The sequence below is a fragment of the Chelonia mydas genome, chromosome 10 (assembly GCF_015237465.2).
Source record: "Chelonia mydas isolate rCheMyd1 chromosome 10, rCheMyd1.pri.v2, whole genome shotgun sequence".
NCBI classification, from domain to species: domain Eukaryota; kingdom Metazoa; phylum Chordata; order Testudines; family Cheloniidae; genus Chelonia; species Chelonia mydas.
The window spans coordinates 15,281,406-15,300,369 of record NC_051250.2 but is presented as its reverse complement, the minus strand read 5'-3'; the positions used below and the strand labels follow the sequence as shown (position 1 = coordinate 15,300,369).

Sequence of the window (18,964 nt, the reverse complement as noted above, 5' to 3'; positions counted from 1 at the left end):
GCTGGAACTCCAAAGATATATCATATAGTGACTACTTTGGACAGCAAGAGAGCAACACTAATTTTTGATAGATAGCACAGTATGTCATTTGTATTTATTGTATATCAGTAGCAAAACAAAAGTGAAGCTCATTTTCTATACTAAAATAACATTTCAACAAGTAAAAACTCACCTGCTGAATTACTTAATCTTTCCGAAGGAACCTTTGGAACTGCTGGTGGATTGTTAAACATGTCAACTAAAGGACTAGTAAATGCTCTAACTGTAGGAGCAGGGGGCACTCGTCCAACCTACAGACACAAAGTTTTATTAAGATAATGTTATCATAGTAACAAAATGACAGGGACCTCTTAGATTACTTGCAGCACTGAATTCTAAAAGGTAATAGCCAAATATTCTTAAATTATACAAGCTTCAAATTTTGGAAGGTCCTTAGCTGCCCAACTTCTTTGATTGGAAAAAAATAAACTTGAAAGAGTCCTCTGCCACTGGACCCACATGGGTGCAAGGACCTTTCCCCACAGAACCAGTTGCAGGACTGGGGCCTAGTTTCTAACGTAAGTATTCCATTCAGTTACATTCTGGTTGCTATATATTTCCATCAGATATATAATCACTATTATCTTTTCAATCATTTGAAAATAGAAACTTAGGTTTCTTTTTAATTCAGAAAAAATACTCTCAAAGTAAATTATAGTACACATAAGTGTCCTCTGTTCCAAGTATATTATGACCGTTGTTTGCTACCAATTTAGTTGAGTTTCATTCAGAAACTCAAGTGTTTCCAAAAATTATTTTCCCCACAAATAGGGGTCTGAACATGAGAGCCTATGGCTTCTTTTTCCTGGCAACCCAGAATTCACTGGAGTCAATGGGGCTTTGTGAAGATACAAGAATCTACCTGATGCATCTATTTACTGGACTGGGGTTCCAATTTGTAACTCATTTCAGAATCATAATTCAGGTTGTTTGTTATGGCTTTTGAGTCCAAATATTTTTGTACATGAAGAGATCAGGGAAATCAATCCAACCTTGAGAACTTGTAACCAATGCATACCATACTATTTCTCTCTGTCACTGGTGAAGGTTGTGGAGTTCCTGAGATTGGAGTGGAACCAGGCGTCTTCATATCTTCTATCATATTCATAACTTTTTCTGGCACTTTTGTGGCATCACTACACATTTCCTGCCATCCAGGCAACTTGGAGTTAAGTAAATCTGCACACTGTAACCAATAAAAAAAGTTACATAATATGTATGTCTTTTTTGGTTAAAACATTTGAATTGTAAAGGGGCACATTCTGCCTTTAATTACATTAGTGCAAACTCATTGAAGTATATGGGGTTGTACGTGTCTCAGCCTAATATAAATAGTCTCTTAGCCTAATATAAATACTCTTGTTAGGGAGTCTTTAGATACAAATTTAAAGTAACGCTATGTGATAGAAATAACTGCCCTACTTCAAGACTGAGATATTGGAATATTTATTCTGTCAATCCATAGATCTTTCAATAATATTTGGTTTCCGGTCATAATTTATTACTACAAGAAGTAATGGATTACTAACCGAAAATACTACATTGAAAACATTTTTCTATTAAATAAATAAAATTTTCATGAGCTACATAATGTATTTTATATTATCTTTATCATTTATGGACCTCATCATACACTAAGGAGATGAGTTTTGTCTCACCTCATTATGCTCTGAGTTTTACCTCATCTGATTAGGCCCTATGACTGTTTGCATTCATGCTACCTAGATTTCGAGCCACACTGACCTGTTTATGATAGAAGTGCATGTGCTGAGTTAAACTGCAGTGCTTGTCAACCAGAAAACAAAATCTTCTTTTTTCTTCAAGTAGAGCTTCTCTGCAACCTTCAGCAATAAATCTTTGAATATCACTCTGTCGAGAACTCACAGTTTTCAAATACTAAATAATAATAATTAATAAATTAATAATGAATTATGCATAGGCTACTCATGAGCTTGACTTTTCTTACACAACTCTACTTATCTAAGCATATCTTGTTCCTTTGTGGAATTATTTTAAGAAATCTAGTAACCTAAATTCCTGTATGTAAAGGAACATGAAACTTTTGCTTTAAACATCTTTTACATTTCAGATAATTATTTATCCTTACTATGCCCACCAAAGTAGACAAAATTGACTGTTTGCCAGTAATCCTCCACATATTAGAAGGCAAAAAAACCAAAATTCATACAGTGCAGTAGCAAAGGGAAAGAACTTCTAGCCTCCACACAGAATTGAAATAGGTCATCAGATTACTTCAGAGTAGCAGAAAGCGAGCAGAACAAATCAATTTGTGTATTTTTTTTTTTAAACTTCAGATGTTATCTATTATCTGACTTTTTTTTTTTTTAAATCCCACAGGTCCTGTCTTTGGGCTCCCATCACTATAGTCCATCAGTGTTTCACAAATATTAACAAACTTATCCTCATAAAACCACTGTGAAGTATGGAACTATCACTACGTCAATTTATGGCTGGGGAACTGAGTCACAGACAGATTGAGACCTGACCAAGGTAATCAAGGAAGTCTATGTTGGAGGCGGGAATTAAACTTTGATCTTCTGAATCCCAGTCTAGTACCTTAACCACAAGACAATCCTTCCTCTACTGAATGTAGGTTATTGTACAAATAACTAGAAGCTGTAGCTAAACATTATGTTCAATATACTTGGCTAAAATTTCAACTATTTTATAAAGAAAAAACATTGAAAATAGGAGATAAAGAAAAAAATTAAAAGAATAAGTAACATGAAATGAAGACTGCAGTAAGGAAGTTCAAAGAAAACTGCAAATAAACAAGTATTTGTGTATATCTTTTACATACAAAACATTTACATTAAAATTTGTACCATTATTTGAAGCAACAGCACAATCTACGTGTTTACTTTAACAATGTTATTATTTTTTATTTTGCATCAAAATGGCAAGGCTTTTTATAGGATCGTAGGACAGGTACTACTAAGTAATAATATATTATGTTTAGTGTAATACCTTTCAGAATAAAGGTTTTCAAAGCACTTCAAAAACTCCAACTGATAGACCAACTACACACAGGTCTAACTTCACCCACTACTGTTACTACAGGCAACTGTTTTGGTACACAAAGGAGTTACAAAGTTTATCTTTTACAAAGATTACCAGGTGATCTTTAATGAACACAAATAGTCAATCCTAAGTTTTACATCTCCCCTCGAAGATGGCAGCACGATGTCCCCCAGTAGCATACTGGAACCTCCTGCACCTACTCTGCCACTTGCTGACACCACCTGCTCCATTGGAACTTGTGTAAAGGGGGTGGGGATTGGAGATAGAATGGCAGAGAGGGAGTTTGTCAGTGGAAAGAAGGGGAGGGGTGTGCGATGAAGTGAGGCGCCACTAGTCCTGATTCTCTGTTGGTAGATGGTCTTCTGCCAACAGCATCACTTAAAGCTGTCCCCCTGCAGCTTTATGTTATGCCAAGGCCAGGCAGAACAGAAGAACGGCCATTCTGGATCAGATCAATGGTCCATTTAGCCCAGTATCCTGTCTTTCGACAGTGGTCAATGCCAGATGCCCCAGAGGGAATGAACAGGTGATCACCAAGTGATCCATCCTGTCGCCCATTCACAGCTTCTGGAACAGAATCAGGGAGCTGTGACTGGCCCCCTGTCAACCCTCCCTGCACCCACCCAGCCCCTCAGTGTGTCTGAACTTGCTTTGGCAGAGTGAAGAATTCACCCTTGTATGTACTGGAATACATAATAAGTCACAATTAATTGTGGCCACAGGTAATAGTATTCAGATGTCCTACTATTTGAGGCTGATTATAAATCCAGTAGTCAGAAATCCAAATGCCATTACTACAACCCATAATTAATTGCTAGTACAAAAACAGAAGCTGCTACGTTAAAAACAAAATCCAGGGCTTGATCCTACAAAAGCGTAATGCAATCAGTGGGACTCCATGTAAGGAGTATAGGATTGGACCATAAACCTCAATGTCATTTTTTTTTATTACATATGCTAGTAATCTCCTTAACCCAAAATAACTTGGGAAAAATCAAAAGCAACAATAACTGCTTTGAAGTTCTTCTGTCTAACTGCTGCCAAATAACTAATATAGGAATTATTCTATATGACAGAGGTGGGCAAATTACGGTCTATTGGCCACATCCGGCCCACGGGACCCTCCTGCCCAGCCCCATAGCTCCTGGCCAGGGAGGCTAGTCGCCGGCCCCTCCCCTGCTGTTCCTCCCTCCCCCACAGCCTCAGTTCACTGTGCCGCCAGCGCAATGCTCTGGGCGGCGGGGCTGTGAGCTCTTGCCAGGCAGTGCAGCTACAGAGCCTCGGCCTGACCCGGTGCTCTGTGCTGTGCGGTGGAGTGCCTGGCTCCAGCCAGGCGGCACAGCTACCTGTCCTGGTGCTCTGGGCGGTGCGGCTGTAGCACCGCCAGCCACCGGTGCTCCAGGAAGTGCAGTAAGGGGGCAGGGAGCGGTGGGGGGTTGAATAGAGGGCAGGGGAGATCGGGGTGGTGGTCAGGGGGTGGGGGTGTGGATAGGGGTTGGGGCGGTCAGAGGGTGGGCAACAGGGGGGTTGAATGGGGGCAGGGGTCCCGGTGGGGCAGTCAGGAAGGAGGGGGTTGTTGGATGGGGCGACAGGGGGCCGTCATGGGCGGGGGTTCTGGGGGCGCTCAGGGAACAGTGGGGGTTGGATGGGGCAGGAGTCCCGGGGGGGGCCGTCAGGGGGCGAGAAGCAGGGGGGGTTGGATAGGGGGTGGGGGCCGGGCCTGGCTGTTTAGGGAGGCACCAACCGGCCCTCCATACAATTTCGGAAACCCAATGTGGCCCTCAGGCCAAAATGCTTGCCCGCCCCTGCTATATGATAACTACATATATTGCAGGCTTAGAAATCAAGGTCAGTTTGCACTAAAGTGGATTCAGGAAAACTTGAACTAACAGCTGTAAGTTTTCTATTGTTGACCAGTTTCCCTAATCTGGATAGAAGAGAAAAGCCAATAAGTAAGAGAAGTGAGTACACTAACCTCAAATTCTTTATTCTCATATTTCATTGCGTTTCTTCCACCTTGACTTTTCCTTTTGATTTTTTTCAGCTCAGCCTGAGATTTTTCCAATGAATCTAACTTGCTTCTGTGTTCTGTTTGGTATCGCTTTAAAGTTGCCTGCAATCAAAGCATTGAAGTATCTTGCAGTGCATGCAACAGTACAACTATCAGAGCACTAATGCGGGCAGCTAAGAAATCCACTGTATTGTTATGATGATTAACATTAAAGCTACAAATGTATCAATTATTTTTCTTCATGTTGGAGAATCTAGTTCAAAACAAAATTCCACTGTTAATTTACTCTCAGGTTTTTCATTTACAATTAAAATAAATGAAAAATGTTACAGAATTTTTTTTAAAATTTAGGATTTAGATAATATTCTCTAATATATAGTTGTACATTACAAAATAACTTCTAAAATAAACCAAAGAAGTTGAAAACGTCCCTCAGTAGTTAAAGATCAAATTCTATGTATGCTCCTTTTGTAAATTATCATTTTAAAAAGGCACAAACAGTTGCTATGGCTACACACAATGCAAATAAATATATGATCTTTTCTGGTATTTAATTCAGTGTACTTACATTCATATATTTTACATCCAGTTCTGTTTTCTTCTCCAGTTCAGATATAATCTCTTTATGAAATTTTTTGAACTTTAAAAGTAAGCAAGTGATAATAGGGTTATTTAAAATTAAAGTAAAACTGTTTTTTTATTTCAAAAAGGTTAGATAGAGTAAAAAATACTTACACTTTCCTCTAGGCTGTCATTAAGTATCTTGTTTGTGCTTGAAATCTCTATAAGAACGTGTCCTGTGGATAAACAAACACCCCTTTTTCTTGTTTCTTTACAGATGTTTGAAGTTGTCAACACACAGTAGATGTGGGATGATACTTTTATAACTAAGATTATAAAGTGAACTAAGAATTTAAGCAGCGAACCTTCTTGCAATTGTTAATCATAGCAATCTTATCCTGAACAAAATAATTTTATCTGGCCACAGTTTTACCAAGCAGCTTACACACACGACTTGAATAATCAATAATCTATTATCTATGTGAAAGCAACACTGAACCTGTCTTCATGTTTTCTTGCCTACTGCCCTATATGCATGGAACTCCCTCCTTGGACTAGTCAGCAAAGCCACTGTCCTTTCTTCCTTCCTCCTTTAGACCCACTTCTATAACTGCTGTAACTACATGAAATCAGCCAACCAGGGCAAAATCCACAAAGGCATTCAAGAGAAAACAATCCCTCCCAAAAGAAAACAAACATACAAACAACCCCCTCCCACAACAACACCCGAAACAAAACAAACCTTTCTCCCCAGACTACATTTAAGGGATCTGGAACCATCAAGCTGCAGACATAGCTAGCCTATGTAAGTGTGTGAATGTATTGTTCATATCCCTATCTCCCTATCCTCCCTTCCTTATTGTTTGCCATGCTCAATTTACGTCTGTCTTAAATCAGGCTGAAGTAGAAACCATGTCTTTTCGGTTTGTAAAGCACTTTGCACACGGACCACAATGGAACCGGTGCTAAATAATGTAAAATATGGGGTGTACAATCTTTTCAGGGAGAAAGATGTGCATCTCCCCCTATTTCTTGGACTGCCCATGTCTTCCCCATCCCACCCAGTCTCCATCCGCTGCACGGATTGCTTCATGGGATTTGGAAAAAGGAGAGAGAAGAATGCTATGGAGACAGCTGAGCTCCAGTCCTTCTGGAAGGAAAGAGATCTCCAGTTGGAGGATCCCCTTTGTGCCCAGATCTTGTGGGTGGGAGAGCTGGGCTATCGTTAAGGGGATTTTCATGTATCTGTTTTTCTGGGTCATTACATCCACCTGACAGAATGCTGTGATTGTTTCTCTGGGTATTCTCTGTTTGTAGTTAATACAGCGTGCAGGGGTAAATACCATGTGAAGTGAGAGTTGCTATAGTAACTGGTTATTTATATGCAATAGAAAAAGTAAATACAGTGCAGTTGCATAAAAACACTTGTCCGGTAAGTAGATGGCATGAGCAAGTGAGTCTGTTATTTTAGGACTTCAGAAGTGGATACACTCTCTTGTAGTATTCCTGTTAACAGAACTCCATCATCACAAAGATATTGTAAATGTTAGACTGGTAATCCCAAACAAAAAACTAGATTAAATTGGAGAAAGCCTGTAGACATTTATCAATAACTTAAAGGGAAAAGAATATTGCTAAAAGAAACTTAAAAACAAGAAATTCAAATTTAAGGTTACACTTAAAACTAAACCTAAATGTTTGAAAACATATAAATGAAAGGGGTGGGGGAAAAAAGAACTGACAGTACATTTACTTTAAAGGGCATTTAAACTTGCCTGTGCTAACTTTTTTTAGGAACTTAATTCCACTCTCTTGGATAGCATGTGAATTTGCTGCCACAGCTAATGGCTGGTGGCGTTGTAAAGATTAATGCAGTAGACCTTGGAGCTCCAAGTACTGACAGCTATCCAACAACACTGGGTGCTGGCTCACTCTCTCATCACCCTTTTACACTCCCATCCTCTGGGTTTCCCCTCCCACCACAGTGTAAATGCTTAGTAAAACAACCCTTTCACCTGGTGCGTCAAGAATGGAAAACCTGACATGTGAATGTTGTTTTTCTTGTCTGAAACAGCACTCAGGCTGACTGTAAGCCCTCAGTTCTAGGGTCTGAATACTTAGTTAGAAACACATTTTTTCACTCTTATTACAACATGTATCTTGCCAAAATTTATCTTGAAATAAAAAATATTTTAAAAATTACATGTTAATTTAAAAGTTTGCACTAGTTTAGTTTACAAATTTATTTTCTTCATATTTGTATCGGTTACAAAATACACGAGTACATTTTTAAATTAATATTTTTAAAGATTAGTGTCCATCTGTTGCATAACATTTTTTCCTCTTTTAAGCAAATTCAACCAAAGCAAATCCTTGTATTCTTCACTCCAGATATAAAACCAGTTTTCATGCTAGAATCCCCTCATTGCTTCCAGTAATCCAGCATCACTCATATGTATTGGCTCACCCATTTCATTTCCTGTTTTGAGTCAACATTTGGAGCAAAAACCCATAGTAAGTGCACTGTGATCTAAGAAGATGCGTGGCCAAATTATAGGCCAAAATCTACCTCAGATATAAATCTGGAGTACTTCCACTAACTTCAGAACTTGGCCCTGTGTTTTTAAAGGGTACTTTAAAAAGAATTTGGCATACTTTTAGATTAAAAACAATATAGATTAAAATAATTTGAAAGTCAATGGGAATTAGGTTCCTAAGTGCCTAAGTAACTTTTGATGTCTTTGAGCAAAGCAGCACCTCAATACCTTTAAAAATTTAGGATTTATGGATATTTACATGGGGAAAAAATATGGACTCAAACTGCTCACTGCTCACATGTAGTTGCCCCATTTTCTTAGTATTGCAGATGAAAATTGGTAAAGTTAAAAGCCATTATATTTACAGAGCATGTGCCGAGTGCTCCACAGGAGACAGAGGAAGACATAATCCCTACCTCAAAAAACGTACAACAGTACCTTTTACCAGAGTATTTCAAACTGTTTCACAAAAAGGAAACAATCTTTTCCCCATTTTATAGGTGGGGGAACTGAGCCACCAAATGTAGTTATACTCTGAAAATTGACAAGTCAGAATGGCACTACCGTGCTAATTTGTGAATCGTATGTGCTTGATGTACAATTATTTCTGATAACTCATCTCGGCTTTTAAGAATCAAGTTGGCCTCTTTCCATCTCATTCCCTTAGTAACACCTGTGCAATCCCATTCCCATCACATGGGTTTACAGAAGTGCAGTGAATCGGAACTCAGTAAACAATTCTCTTGATGAAACACAAAATGGAATAGAATCCCATTAACTTAATCTTAGCTGTGTTGGTTCTGCAAAGCTAGCATGAAAAACACTTATTTATTTCAGTAAAGCAAACAGATATGACTCTATGCACAAAAAGAAAAAAAATCTGAATCATTTGTACTTCGTTTTCAGAGTAGGTCTGCACTTTAAAGAAACTTTTAGAAGAGACAGATGGAGCCTCACCTTAAGAGCCTATGGATAAACACACTCCTCTTTAGGGCTGGTCTACACAGTTTTTGTACCATTAAACAAGCTGATTTAGTTAAAATGCAATCCCCTGGTGTGGTCATACATATTGATTTAAAAGTTTGTATATGATATTAGCTTATGTTAATTGTTCTTAATATGAGAATTAGTTTGACTGAAAGACAAAAATGGAACATTTTTAATACTAAAGAGCCTACCTATAAACAAATACTCACTCATATTATGCAAACTATGTAAGCCACTTGAACACGCTTTGAAAATGTCCAATGCCTACACCAGAATTAATAAACACATTATATATGTTACTTGCTGAGGAGAACACTTAAGTATTATTTCTATTAAAGGCAGATTGTTCTGGAAACACCATTCTGGAAACACATATTTTCCAATATGTTGGAAGTACCTAAATTATTTCACTCATCCATCTCCTGTTGTTTCATCCATGGCACTTCTAGTGCCTTAAATATGAAGCACCTCACCATTTTTATTTCATTAGGCTTGTGAAGAAGAGGCTGTATCTAAGTCATAGGCTACAATGGGAGACAACAAAGTTAAGAAGTATTTTTAGGTCCCATTTATATTAGGATCAGTCCCTTCTATAAATTACTCGTTGTCCAAGAGGAAGAATTTTATTGTGAAAGAAAGCTTGAAAGTAAAGTCCTTTGAAGCCATTAGTCCCCCAAAATGTGGATAGGATAATAGGGTGCATCAAAGAAATATAACTAAACAAACAAATGTTATTACTAACTGTGTTAAGTTTGTCACCCTTTCAAAGGAAAGATTTATTGCATGAAGATGGTGTGACCAAAAGGACCACTGTATTCACATCCCACACACTAGTATAGCCACACACACACACACACACACTAGTATAGTATAGTATACAGTATATAGTATATAATAGTATAATAGACTCAACTGGAATTAATTTGCAAACTAGATACCATCAGATTAGGCCTGAATAAAGACTGGGAGTGGTTGGGTCATTACAAAATCTAAACTTCATTTCCTCATACTAATTTCTCCCTACTGTTACTCACACCTTCTTGTCAACTGTCTGTAATGGGCCACTCTCTTACCACTTCAAAAGTTACTTCTCCTCCCTTGGTATCCTGCTGTTAATTGATTTATCTTGTTAGACTGACCTAACACTTGGTAAAGCAACCTGCATCCTTCCATGTATTTATACCTGCTCCTGTATCTTTTACTTCATACATCTGATGAAGTGCGTTCTAGCCCACGAAAGCTTATGCCCAAATAATTGGTTAAGTCTCTAAGGTGCCACAAGGACTCCTTGTTTTTTTCCCTTTATTTAAAGATTATATTATGTGATGAAATCTCCAGAAATACTTCCAACCAAAATTAGCAACCCTAAATCCCATGTGCCCAAGGGGAGACCCACTGAAGCAACAGAGTACATGTTAACAGACTCTACGGCAGAATGAGGGCCATAGTTTAGTTTATAATGGTGCCTGTCACAAGGGAGATGGCTCCTTAAGGGGAAATGGGCCCTTGTCATTCCCCCCCCCCAAACCTATTTGCCTCTACAGGTGGAGGAAATGAATTAATCATGTGACATATGGTCATGTGACAAAACCAGGCCTCTAGGGGTTAGAAAAAGAGAGGCTTGAGGCTGTAGATGATCAAAAGCAAGACAGGCAGAGAGCTAGAACAGAGGAGTGACTCCTTGTGAAGGAGGGGCTAGTCCAGGCTAACCCTAGTTGGAAACTGGTACAAAGAAAGCTGCAGGGAGCAGCAAGGCTCTTGCAGAGACCCTGAAAAACCAAGAGAGCGCCTGAAGACAAGGTTTGCCCCATGACCTCTTTGAACCACAGAGAGTTGGAAAGGCAGGCAAAGACTGGTGGAAGAATTCCAGGTAGGAGTGCCTAGGAATGGCTGCTTGAATTATTTTGGGACTTTGAGAATGGTCTGAATTGTTTTCAACTTTAATAAATCAGACCCCAAGAAGGAAAGTACTTACTAGACTTATGAAAGCTTTTTGTGAGCTCTTGATGAATCCAAGAGAGCAGAGGAAGGGAGGCTTCTGCAGAGCCATGGGGTTGAGGCAGGGGGGCACTCTAGAAATGACCAACCCTCTTACAGTGTCATTTTCATAATCAACAAAGTTTTGATTTTTATCAAAGTAAACTTAATAATGTGCTGAAGCACTTTCAGGAATTGCCCTTTAAGTCTCTTCAATGTTGGCAAAATTACAGTAAATTAAAATGGAGTCAAATACACAAGCCTTACTATCCTTTTCATTCAATGCAAACTGGTATAAAAATCCTATTCTATTGTAGCACAGGTTGTCTGGTTTGTTTGCAGTTGAACACATAATACAAGTAGGTGGCCTTTCTTTTTTAAAGAATGCTGCAGTAATTATTGGTTTAAAATATAAATCTCAGAATCCTGAAAGCATCCCTTTAACTGTAGAAGAGCTCTGTATTGAGCTGGTTCACAAATAATTTTCTCAAAATTTGCTCTCAAGTTACATTAGCCACCATGTTTCAAATAAGTATTTCTAAATTGAATTGTTTAAGAAGTTATTAAGACTCAGACAATTAATCTCCTTTAAAAATGTCTGAATTTATCCCTAGTTCAATTTCATATACACTCTCTGATTTTTGAATTACTTTAATCAGTTGTGGGTTGCTTTAGTAAGGTAATTATTTTATTACAAAAAAAATTTAAAATATTTGGAAATCTCATTGAATTTGGTTCAGAAGACAAGATCCATAAGGCCCTGGAAGCTGCCTAGGACTAAGCATATTGGCTCAATGTCCAGACAAAGCTACAGTATTCAACAGCAAGTCAAGCAGAATTGTAACAGCTACTGTTACTAATTTTGTGGGTAGGGCTCCAGTGTTATTTGGAGGTGACGAGCTCCTGCTGCTATTCTTTTCTCTTTCTACAGAGCTTCATTCTTGATTGAGATAAGTAAAAGGCTGATCCTCCATATTAAACCCCTCCCCCCCACTAATAATTCTTCTAGCAAAAGGGAGTAGTAACCTCTTTGTGCACACATACACCCCTTTTGATATGCCCGATTTGACCAAACTCTCAATATCTCGTACAAAAACAGAAGTACAACTGTTTTTACAATTCTTTATTTCTATTTTTGCTGTCTTGAGGAATTTTTACACCTCTAAGAGTAGGTCTACACTGCAATTAACAACCCACAGCTGGCTCGTGCCAGTTGGGTCAGGCTCATGAAGCTTGGGCTAACAGGCTGTTTAACTGAGATGTAGACATTCAGGCTTGAGCTCCAGCCTCAGCTCTGGGATCCTCCCACTGCGCAGGGTCCTAGAGCCTGAACATCTACACCACAATTAAACAGCCCCTTAGCCTGAGCCCTGCAAGCCTGATGCAGCTGACATAGGCCAGCCAGGAGTGTCTAATGGCAATGTAGACCTACCTTAAAAGACTGAAGGGGACTAGACTAAGGATATGTCTTCACTGCAAAATTGACTTACCTATACTCTAGTTACTTCTCTTGAGGTAGCCTAGCTTGAGTAAGAGTGGCCACACAGCAAAATAACACTGGAGTTGCTGTGACTTCACTCGTACCACACAGGTCTGATTGACTATACTGATTCTAACCACTACTCCTAGCAATTAGATTACACATTGCTCTAAGAGTTATGAATGCAGCCAAGGATTCCTGATACCCCAAATTCTTCTGCTGTCTCTCAAATTGTTGTGACACACACTTTGCCAGTGGGCTACACATCTACTCTAAAGCCTGATCCCAACAGGGGACTACAACCTACTTCTACCAGTTACTCCTGTAGTTCAAGTGGAAGTGGCTGTAGATTTGAAGGTCCTGTGTACAAACCCTGATGACCATGTGGTGGTGGCTGGGGAACAGTATACAATGACCGAGTATCCTAATGTATCTGCCTAAAAGGGCAGAATTAAAGTTGCATAACTAACCTTAATTCTGGCTTTTCTTTAGTTCTGCGTGCTTTGACTTTAACTTTAATGTTCTCAACATTTAAGAGTATGACTACACAGCTGCTGGGAGCAAGTCCTGCAGCCTGGGTTGACAAGCTTTTGTTTGCAGGGTTTATGCTTGTGTAACACTGACAGACCCTGGTCGTCAGTGGGCAGGATTGAATCTGGGACCTCTGGAGCTTAGTACATGAGCCTCTACTGCATGAGCTAAAAGCCAACTGGCTGTTACCTTAGCTTGTAGAGCAGACTCATTAATCTCTCTCTTTATGTGGTCTCAGATGTGAGATGTCACTAGATGTGACAGAACACCACACCCAGGAAGTGTGTAGGTTACACTAGCATGCTAAAAATAACAATGTAGATGTTCTGACTCAGGCTGTAAAACATAGGGAGGAATGTGGGGTTCAGAGTCCAAGTTCCAGCCTGAACATCAAAACTACCTCTGCAAAGTTATTTCTAACACGCTAGCCTGAAATCTGCTAACATAAGTCCATCTACCTGGGCTGTGAGACTCACTCCCAGCAGCTGTGTTGACATACTCTAAATGGCCCAAGGAGTTGCTCATGACTTACCACCCGGGGAAGCTTATAGGGGGCTTAATACAGCTACATGTAACTAATAAAACTCAGTTGGTACTACATGACAGATCAATCAGAATATTTTACATAAGTTACAGATGAAAATTAATGCTGAAGAAAGGGTTGAATGTGCATTTTATGGATTTTTCTGTCTAACTTCATTAGGCCTGACCTACTAAGTGGTTTAAATAAAGAAACTGAAAGTTCTTAACTAATATGCTTTACATACAATATAATCATGATGAACTGCTTACAAATAGTCACTCCCACACAACTACTCACAAGAGAAATAAAATATTTATAATGAAGACTTTACTAAACTTTCCATTTATCCAATTTAAGAACACCGTCCCCAAACCAATCTTACTATTTTTAAATATCAGTGAAAGATACTTGTTAACGTATAACATTCTGAAAAGGAAATGTGTTTTTATTTCCTTCTGTCAATTTTCTGTTAACTCAGCTTTTTGCCACTATGGTTTGATCTCTCAATCATTATTCAGACAAACTGCTCGATGGACTAACCACGCAGCAAGAACAGTAAGACCAGGCCTATGTTAGGTTCCACAGTATGTCTTTTAAAAAAAAATCAGTTTTACACTAAAATACTTTTTATCTAATGTTAATCAACCAGATGTAAATGAACATTAAACTTCATCTTGTTTTAAACAATTGGTAAGTTTGCATTAATTTTAATGTTAAAAAAAACCAAACAAAGCAGGTGCACTATAAATAATGGATGAAAAATGGCAAACTTGTTTTTTCCACCTGTCACACCATTGCTAATAACTTTAAAGACTGCTACAGGCATATTTTTGATCAAAGTGTACAGGAAATAGTTTACATTAATACATGTGTATATAAAAGACTGACCTTTTATAAGACCCTGAAAACATCGTATGTAATGGCTTTGTTGAGCAATGTCTGAGCTCTAATCTTGTTGTGGCTGTAATGATTACACAAATCAGGCACAAATAGAAAATAAAGTTACAGCACAACTATAGGCCTGAACATGCCTGCATGAAGCCATGCTGTTCTTTAGGCAGATAGTAAAGGAATACTACACATGTGAGTTGGTCTTTACTCTTGCAAGAAGACCAGAACAGGCAAAACATAGTTAATAGCTGGAACTGAAGGTTTCTGGTGCTTAAAAAATAAATAAAACAGAAGTGGTACCTATAAGCTATAATGTGGTTCTGTTCTGGGTGGTCTGGTCCAATTTTTAATATTGGAGCTCTCTGCATATTTTATCAGTTTCTCATTCCCAGCATTGTCAGAAACCTCTAACTCTAAAATGAAGAAATTAATGAAACACAAATGATATTGTAAAATTAAATCTCAACTGATAGAGTCCTAAAGAAGTTGCCTTCTCTTAGTAATGGCTGACATCCACAATTTCTTGATTAGATCATATATTTCTCAGGCAAGAACAGTCTATATTTTGTCTTGTATAGGCCTTAAAATATTGTCATCTCTTTATTAATAAAATATGGACAGTCTCATACATATATTCAGTGACCTTCTCCAGGGCTGGTGTTAGGGTTGCCCACCCTTCAGGATTGTCCTGGAGTCTCCAGGAATTAAAGATCACCTTTAATTAAAGATTATGTAATGTGATGAAACCTCCAGGAATACATCCAGCCAAAATTGGCAACCCTAGTTGGTGTCATCTAGGTCTTCTATTTTTACCCTATTACTCTCCCCTGCAAGACAAGCTTCAATAGCACACAAATATAATGAAAGCTCAAATGTCATTCTATATGCACATGCAATTAGTTGCTTACTCCCTTGTGCATTAGCAGAATAATGCTGGAAGGAAACACATACTATCAGATATAGCCAACGATGGGCATATGTACAGATCTGTGGGAGTGGCCTACCCCAATCTAAATATGTGACCACACCCCATTTGGACAAGCCTCACAGTTCAAAGAGCTGCCAGAGGGAACAGAAGCCACAATGTAAAAACCTGCATCTAAATATACTAGATCCGGGCACTGGCCAGTCAGTGTGTTGTACATATATGCAAGCAAGGAACGCACCAAAAGTTTGTTTGGCTCCTATGGATTAGATGCCAATCAAACAAGATGCCTACAAGACTAACATACATAACACAATTATCCAGCACAGCCAGACACATTACAAGACAGCACCCCTTCAGTGTCTTTGCTGTTACTCACAAATCATGCCCAAGGCATCAGATTAATACACACCATTGCAGGTGTGTTGAGGTTTTTTGTTGTTGGTTTTTTACCTTCATGGAGTCTTCACACATATGGTTACAGATGCATTGTACTGTGGTCTGTACAGTCAGGGTTCATACGTGAGTGCGTGTACAGTAGGTGCTTGGATGTGGTGTGTATAAAAATGAGTCAAAAGGGGTGAATATGCTAACTAGTACAGCCTAAGAAATCCGCATATCTTTAAATTAACCACCCTGACACTAAACAAAGGACAGTATACGGTGAGGCTACTTGTTACCCCACAGCTCTCTCGCTGGGGCCATGAAAGCCTACTTTAGAGTGTGGGTTGTAGGGGCTCTTAAGAAGTTGTTCAAGCTAGCACATTTTTCCAGTTATCTGTTTAACATTATAGAATAAAATCTTTAGCAGTCCATTACATGCCTTCTCATATTGAGTAGCAGTGCCAATTTCATTCTGTGTTCTCTGCTATTAATACTCTCTTCCCTAACGTCAGTGTCCCTGGAGTTGGTCTCAGTGGGCTGTCTTGAAGGACACAGTCTATCCCTTGGCTTTTAGTTTTTTTTTCTCATGGCTGTAGGAGTTACCAACATTATAAAATTCAAGTTTCATAACGGAAGTTTTAAAACTGAAGTTAAAACAATGCAGCTGTGTATGGAACAAACATAATTCTCCTGTAACCTTAGAAGAACCAGCTGTAGCAGCAGAAGCTTCTAAGCATGTGCACCCCTTGAAGTGCCCTCCCCACTATCACTTGGTGCCCATATTGCAGAACTTCTTGTGCTCTGTGTTTTAGGAAGGGAAGGATTACATAATCTGAAGGAAGAAGAGGGGTACTTTGGGCTTAAATTAGTGGTGGTTTGTCCTGCTTCGCTGCGGATGTTAGCCTGGAACATGAGGGCTGATGCTATTTCCTAGCTTCCAGTGCTAACTGCAGTGTATGATTCGCTGACTATTCACTGGCTGTATTCTATTACTTGTGATCTCTTCCTGCTAGCAATGATTGTATGCAATGAGGGATCATGCATTTCTCTTGCTTTCTGGTCATTATTTGGTTGGAACGTTCCTAGGCTATCTATGCAGCAATTTTGGAGGATACTTCTGAAATCTGAGAAATTGGCTGCTAGGATTTGAATAGTAGGCTCCTTGGGCCATCATCAGAGGATACACATGGGCACCATCTGCAGGCTCCTTTTGGGTGTGCTATCTTTAGTTGACAGAAATGTACACAGCTGCCTCTCTGTCTAAAGAGAAACATTACAGTTCTGCGGTGGCATATAATATAGGGACCTGTTAAGATTCTTACAAAGCACATGCCTCATGTGAGCAATACAAAGCTTCAGCTCCTCTAGACAGCTAATCTTAAATAACTTTCTCTCAACCCTGTTCATGGATTTAATTTAAGTACATAAATCTGGTTAGTTGCTGAAATACAATCTGTCTGACTTTTTCCAGAGTTCCTGAATATGTATTGCTCCCACTAGGTGCTCAACATCTCTAAAACTCAGGGCAATGATTAGGTGACTAAATATGGACTTATTTGCTTACGTTTAAAGATCCAGGTTTGAAAATTCTGCACATAACCCCTACGGCTATGCAAACTTCCATCAATTTGTTACGTACAAAATAGAAAAGGAGGAAGGAAAAGGCTCCAAGCAAAAATACCTATACTACTTTTTTGCCAGAATTAGTGTGTGTATTAGGGCTGTCGATTAATCGCAGTTAACTCACATGATTAACTCAAATTAATCGTGATTTTACAAAATTAATCAGTTTTAATCACACTGTTAAACAGAATACCAATTGAAATGTATTGAATATTTTTGGAGGTTTTTCTACATTTTCAAATATTTTGATTTCAATTACAACACAGAATACAAAGTGTACAATGCCCACTTCATATTTTATTACAAATAGTTGCACTATAAAAATGAGAAAGAAAGGAAATAGTATTTTTCAATTCACCTCATACAATACTGTAATGCAATCTCTTTATCATGAAAGTGTAACTTACAAATGTAGATTTTGTTGTTACATAACTGCACTCAAAAACAAAAGGTTGATTTTCTTTTTTGGTGGTTCGGGTTCTGTAGGTTTCACATCAGAGTGTTGCTCTTTTAAGACTTCTGAAAGCATGCTCCACACCTCATCCCTCTAAGAGTTTGGAAGGCACTTCAGATTCTTAAACCTTCGGTTGAGTGCTTAGCTATCTTTTGAAATTTCACATTGGTATCTTCTCTGCGTTTTGTCAAATCTGCAGTGAAAGTGTTCTTAAAATAAACATGTGCTGGGTCATCATCTGAGACTGCTATAACATGAAATATATAGCAGAATGCAGGTAAAATAGCAGGAGACATGCTATTCTCTTCCAAGGAATTCAGTCACAAATTTAATTAACACATTTTTTTAACGTGCGTCATCAGCATGGAAACATGTCCTCTAGAATGGTGGCTGAAGCATGAAGGGACATATGAATCTAAGACATCTGGCACCTAAATATCTTGTGACGTCGGCTACAACAGTGCCATGTGAACACCTGTTCTCACTTTCAGGTGACATTGTAAACAATAAGTGGGCAGCATTATCTCCTGCAAATGTAAACAAACTTGTTTGTCTCAGTGACCGACTGAACAAGTAGTAGGACTGAGTGGACTTGTAGGCTCTAAAGTTTTACATTGTTTTGTTTTTGAATGGAGTTATTTCTTGTACATACATTCTACATTTGTAAGTTCAACTTTCATGATAAAGAGATTGTATTACAGTACTTATATGAGCTGAATTGAAAAATACTATTTTTATAGCACATTTGTAATCAAAAATAAATATAAAGTGAGCACTGTACACTTTGTGTTCTGTGTTGTAACTGAAATCAATATATTTGGAAAACATCCCAAAATTTTAAATAATGGTATTCTATTGTTTAACAGTGCGATTAATCACATGATTAATTTTTTAATCGCTTGACAGCCCTATTTATCAAAAAAAATTTGTTTTTTTACCTTCTGAATGACCAAGTAAAGTAGAACCCCCAAAAGGAAAAGAGAAAAAACCAAGCTGTGT

General features: G+C 38.5%; 1 protein-coding gene across 1 annotated transcript in view; it reads right to left on the bottom strand.

Annotated features, from left to right (window-relative positions):
- BAIAP2L1 (BAR/IMD domain containing adaptor protein 2 like 1) overlaps positions 1 to 18,964 on the bottom strand; it is a 59,820-nt gene that overhangs the window by 14,561 nt on the left and 26,295 nt on the right. The window contains exons 4-9 of the mRNA XM_007065372.4: positions 5,828 to 5,889; positions 5,661 to 5,732; positions 5,057 to 5,194; positions 1,783 to 1,935; positions 1,058 to 1,225; positions 173 to 290 (exon numbers count right to left, since the gene is read on the bottom strand). Of these exons, the coding sequence (XP_007065434.1) occupies positions 173 to 290; positions 1,058 to 1,225; positions 1,783 to 1,935; positions 5,057 to 5,194; positions 5,661 to 5,732; positions 5,828 to 5,889 (711 nt within the window). The remainder of the gene's footprint in view (positions 1 to 172; positions 291 to 1,057; positions 1,226 to 1,782; positions 1,936 to 5,056; positions 5,195 to 5,660; positions 5,733 to 5,827; positions 5,890 to 18,964) is intronic.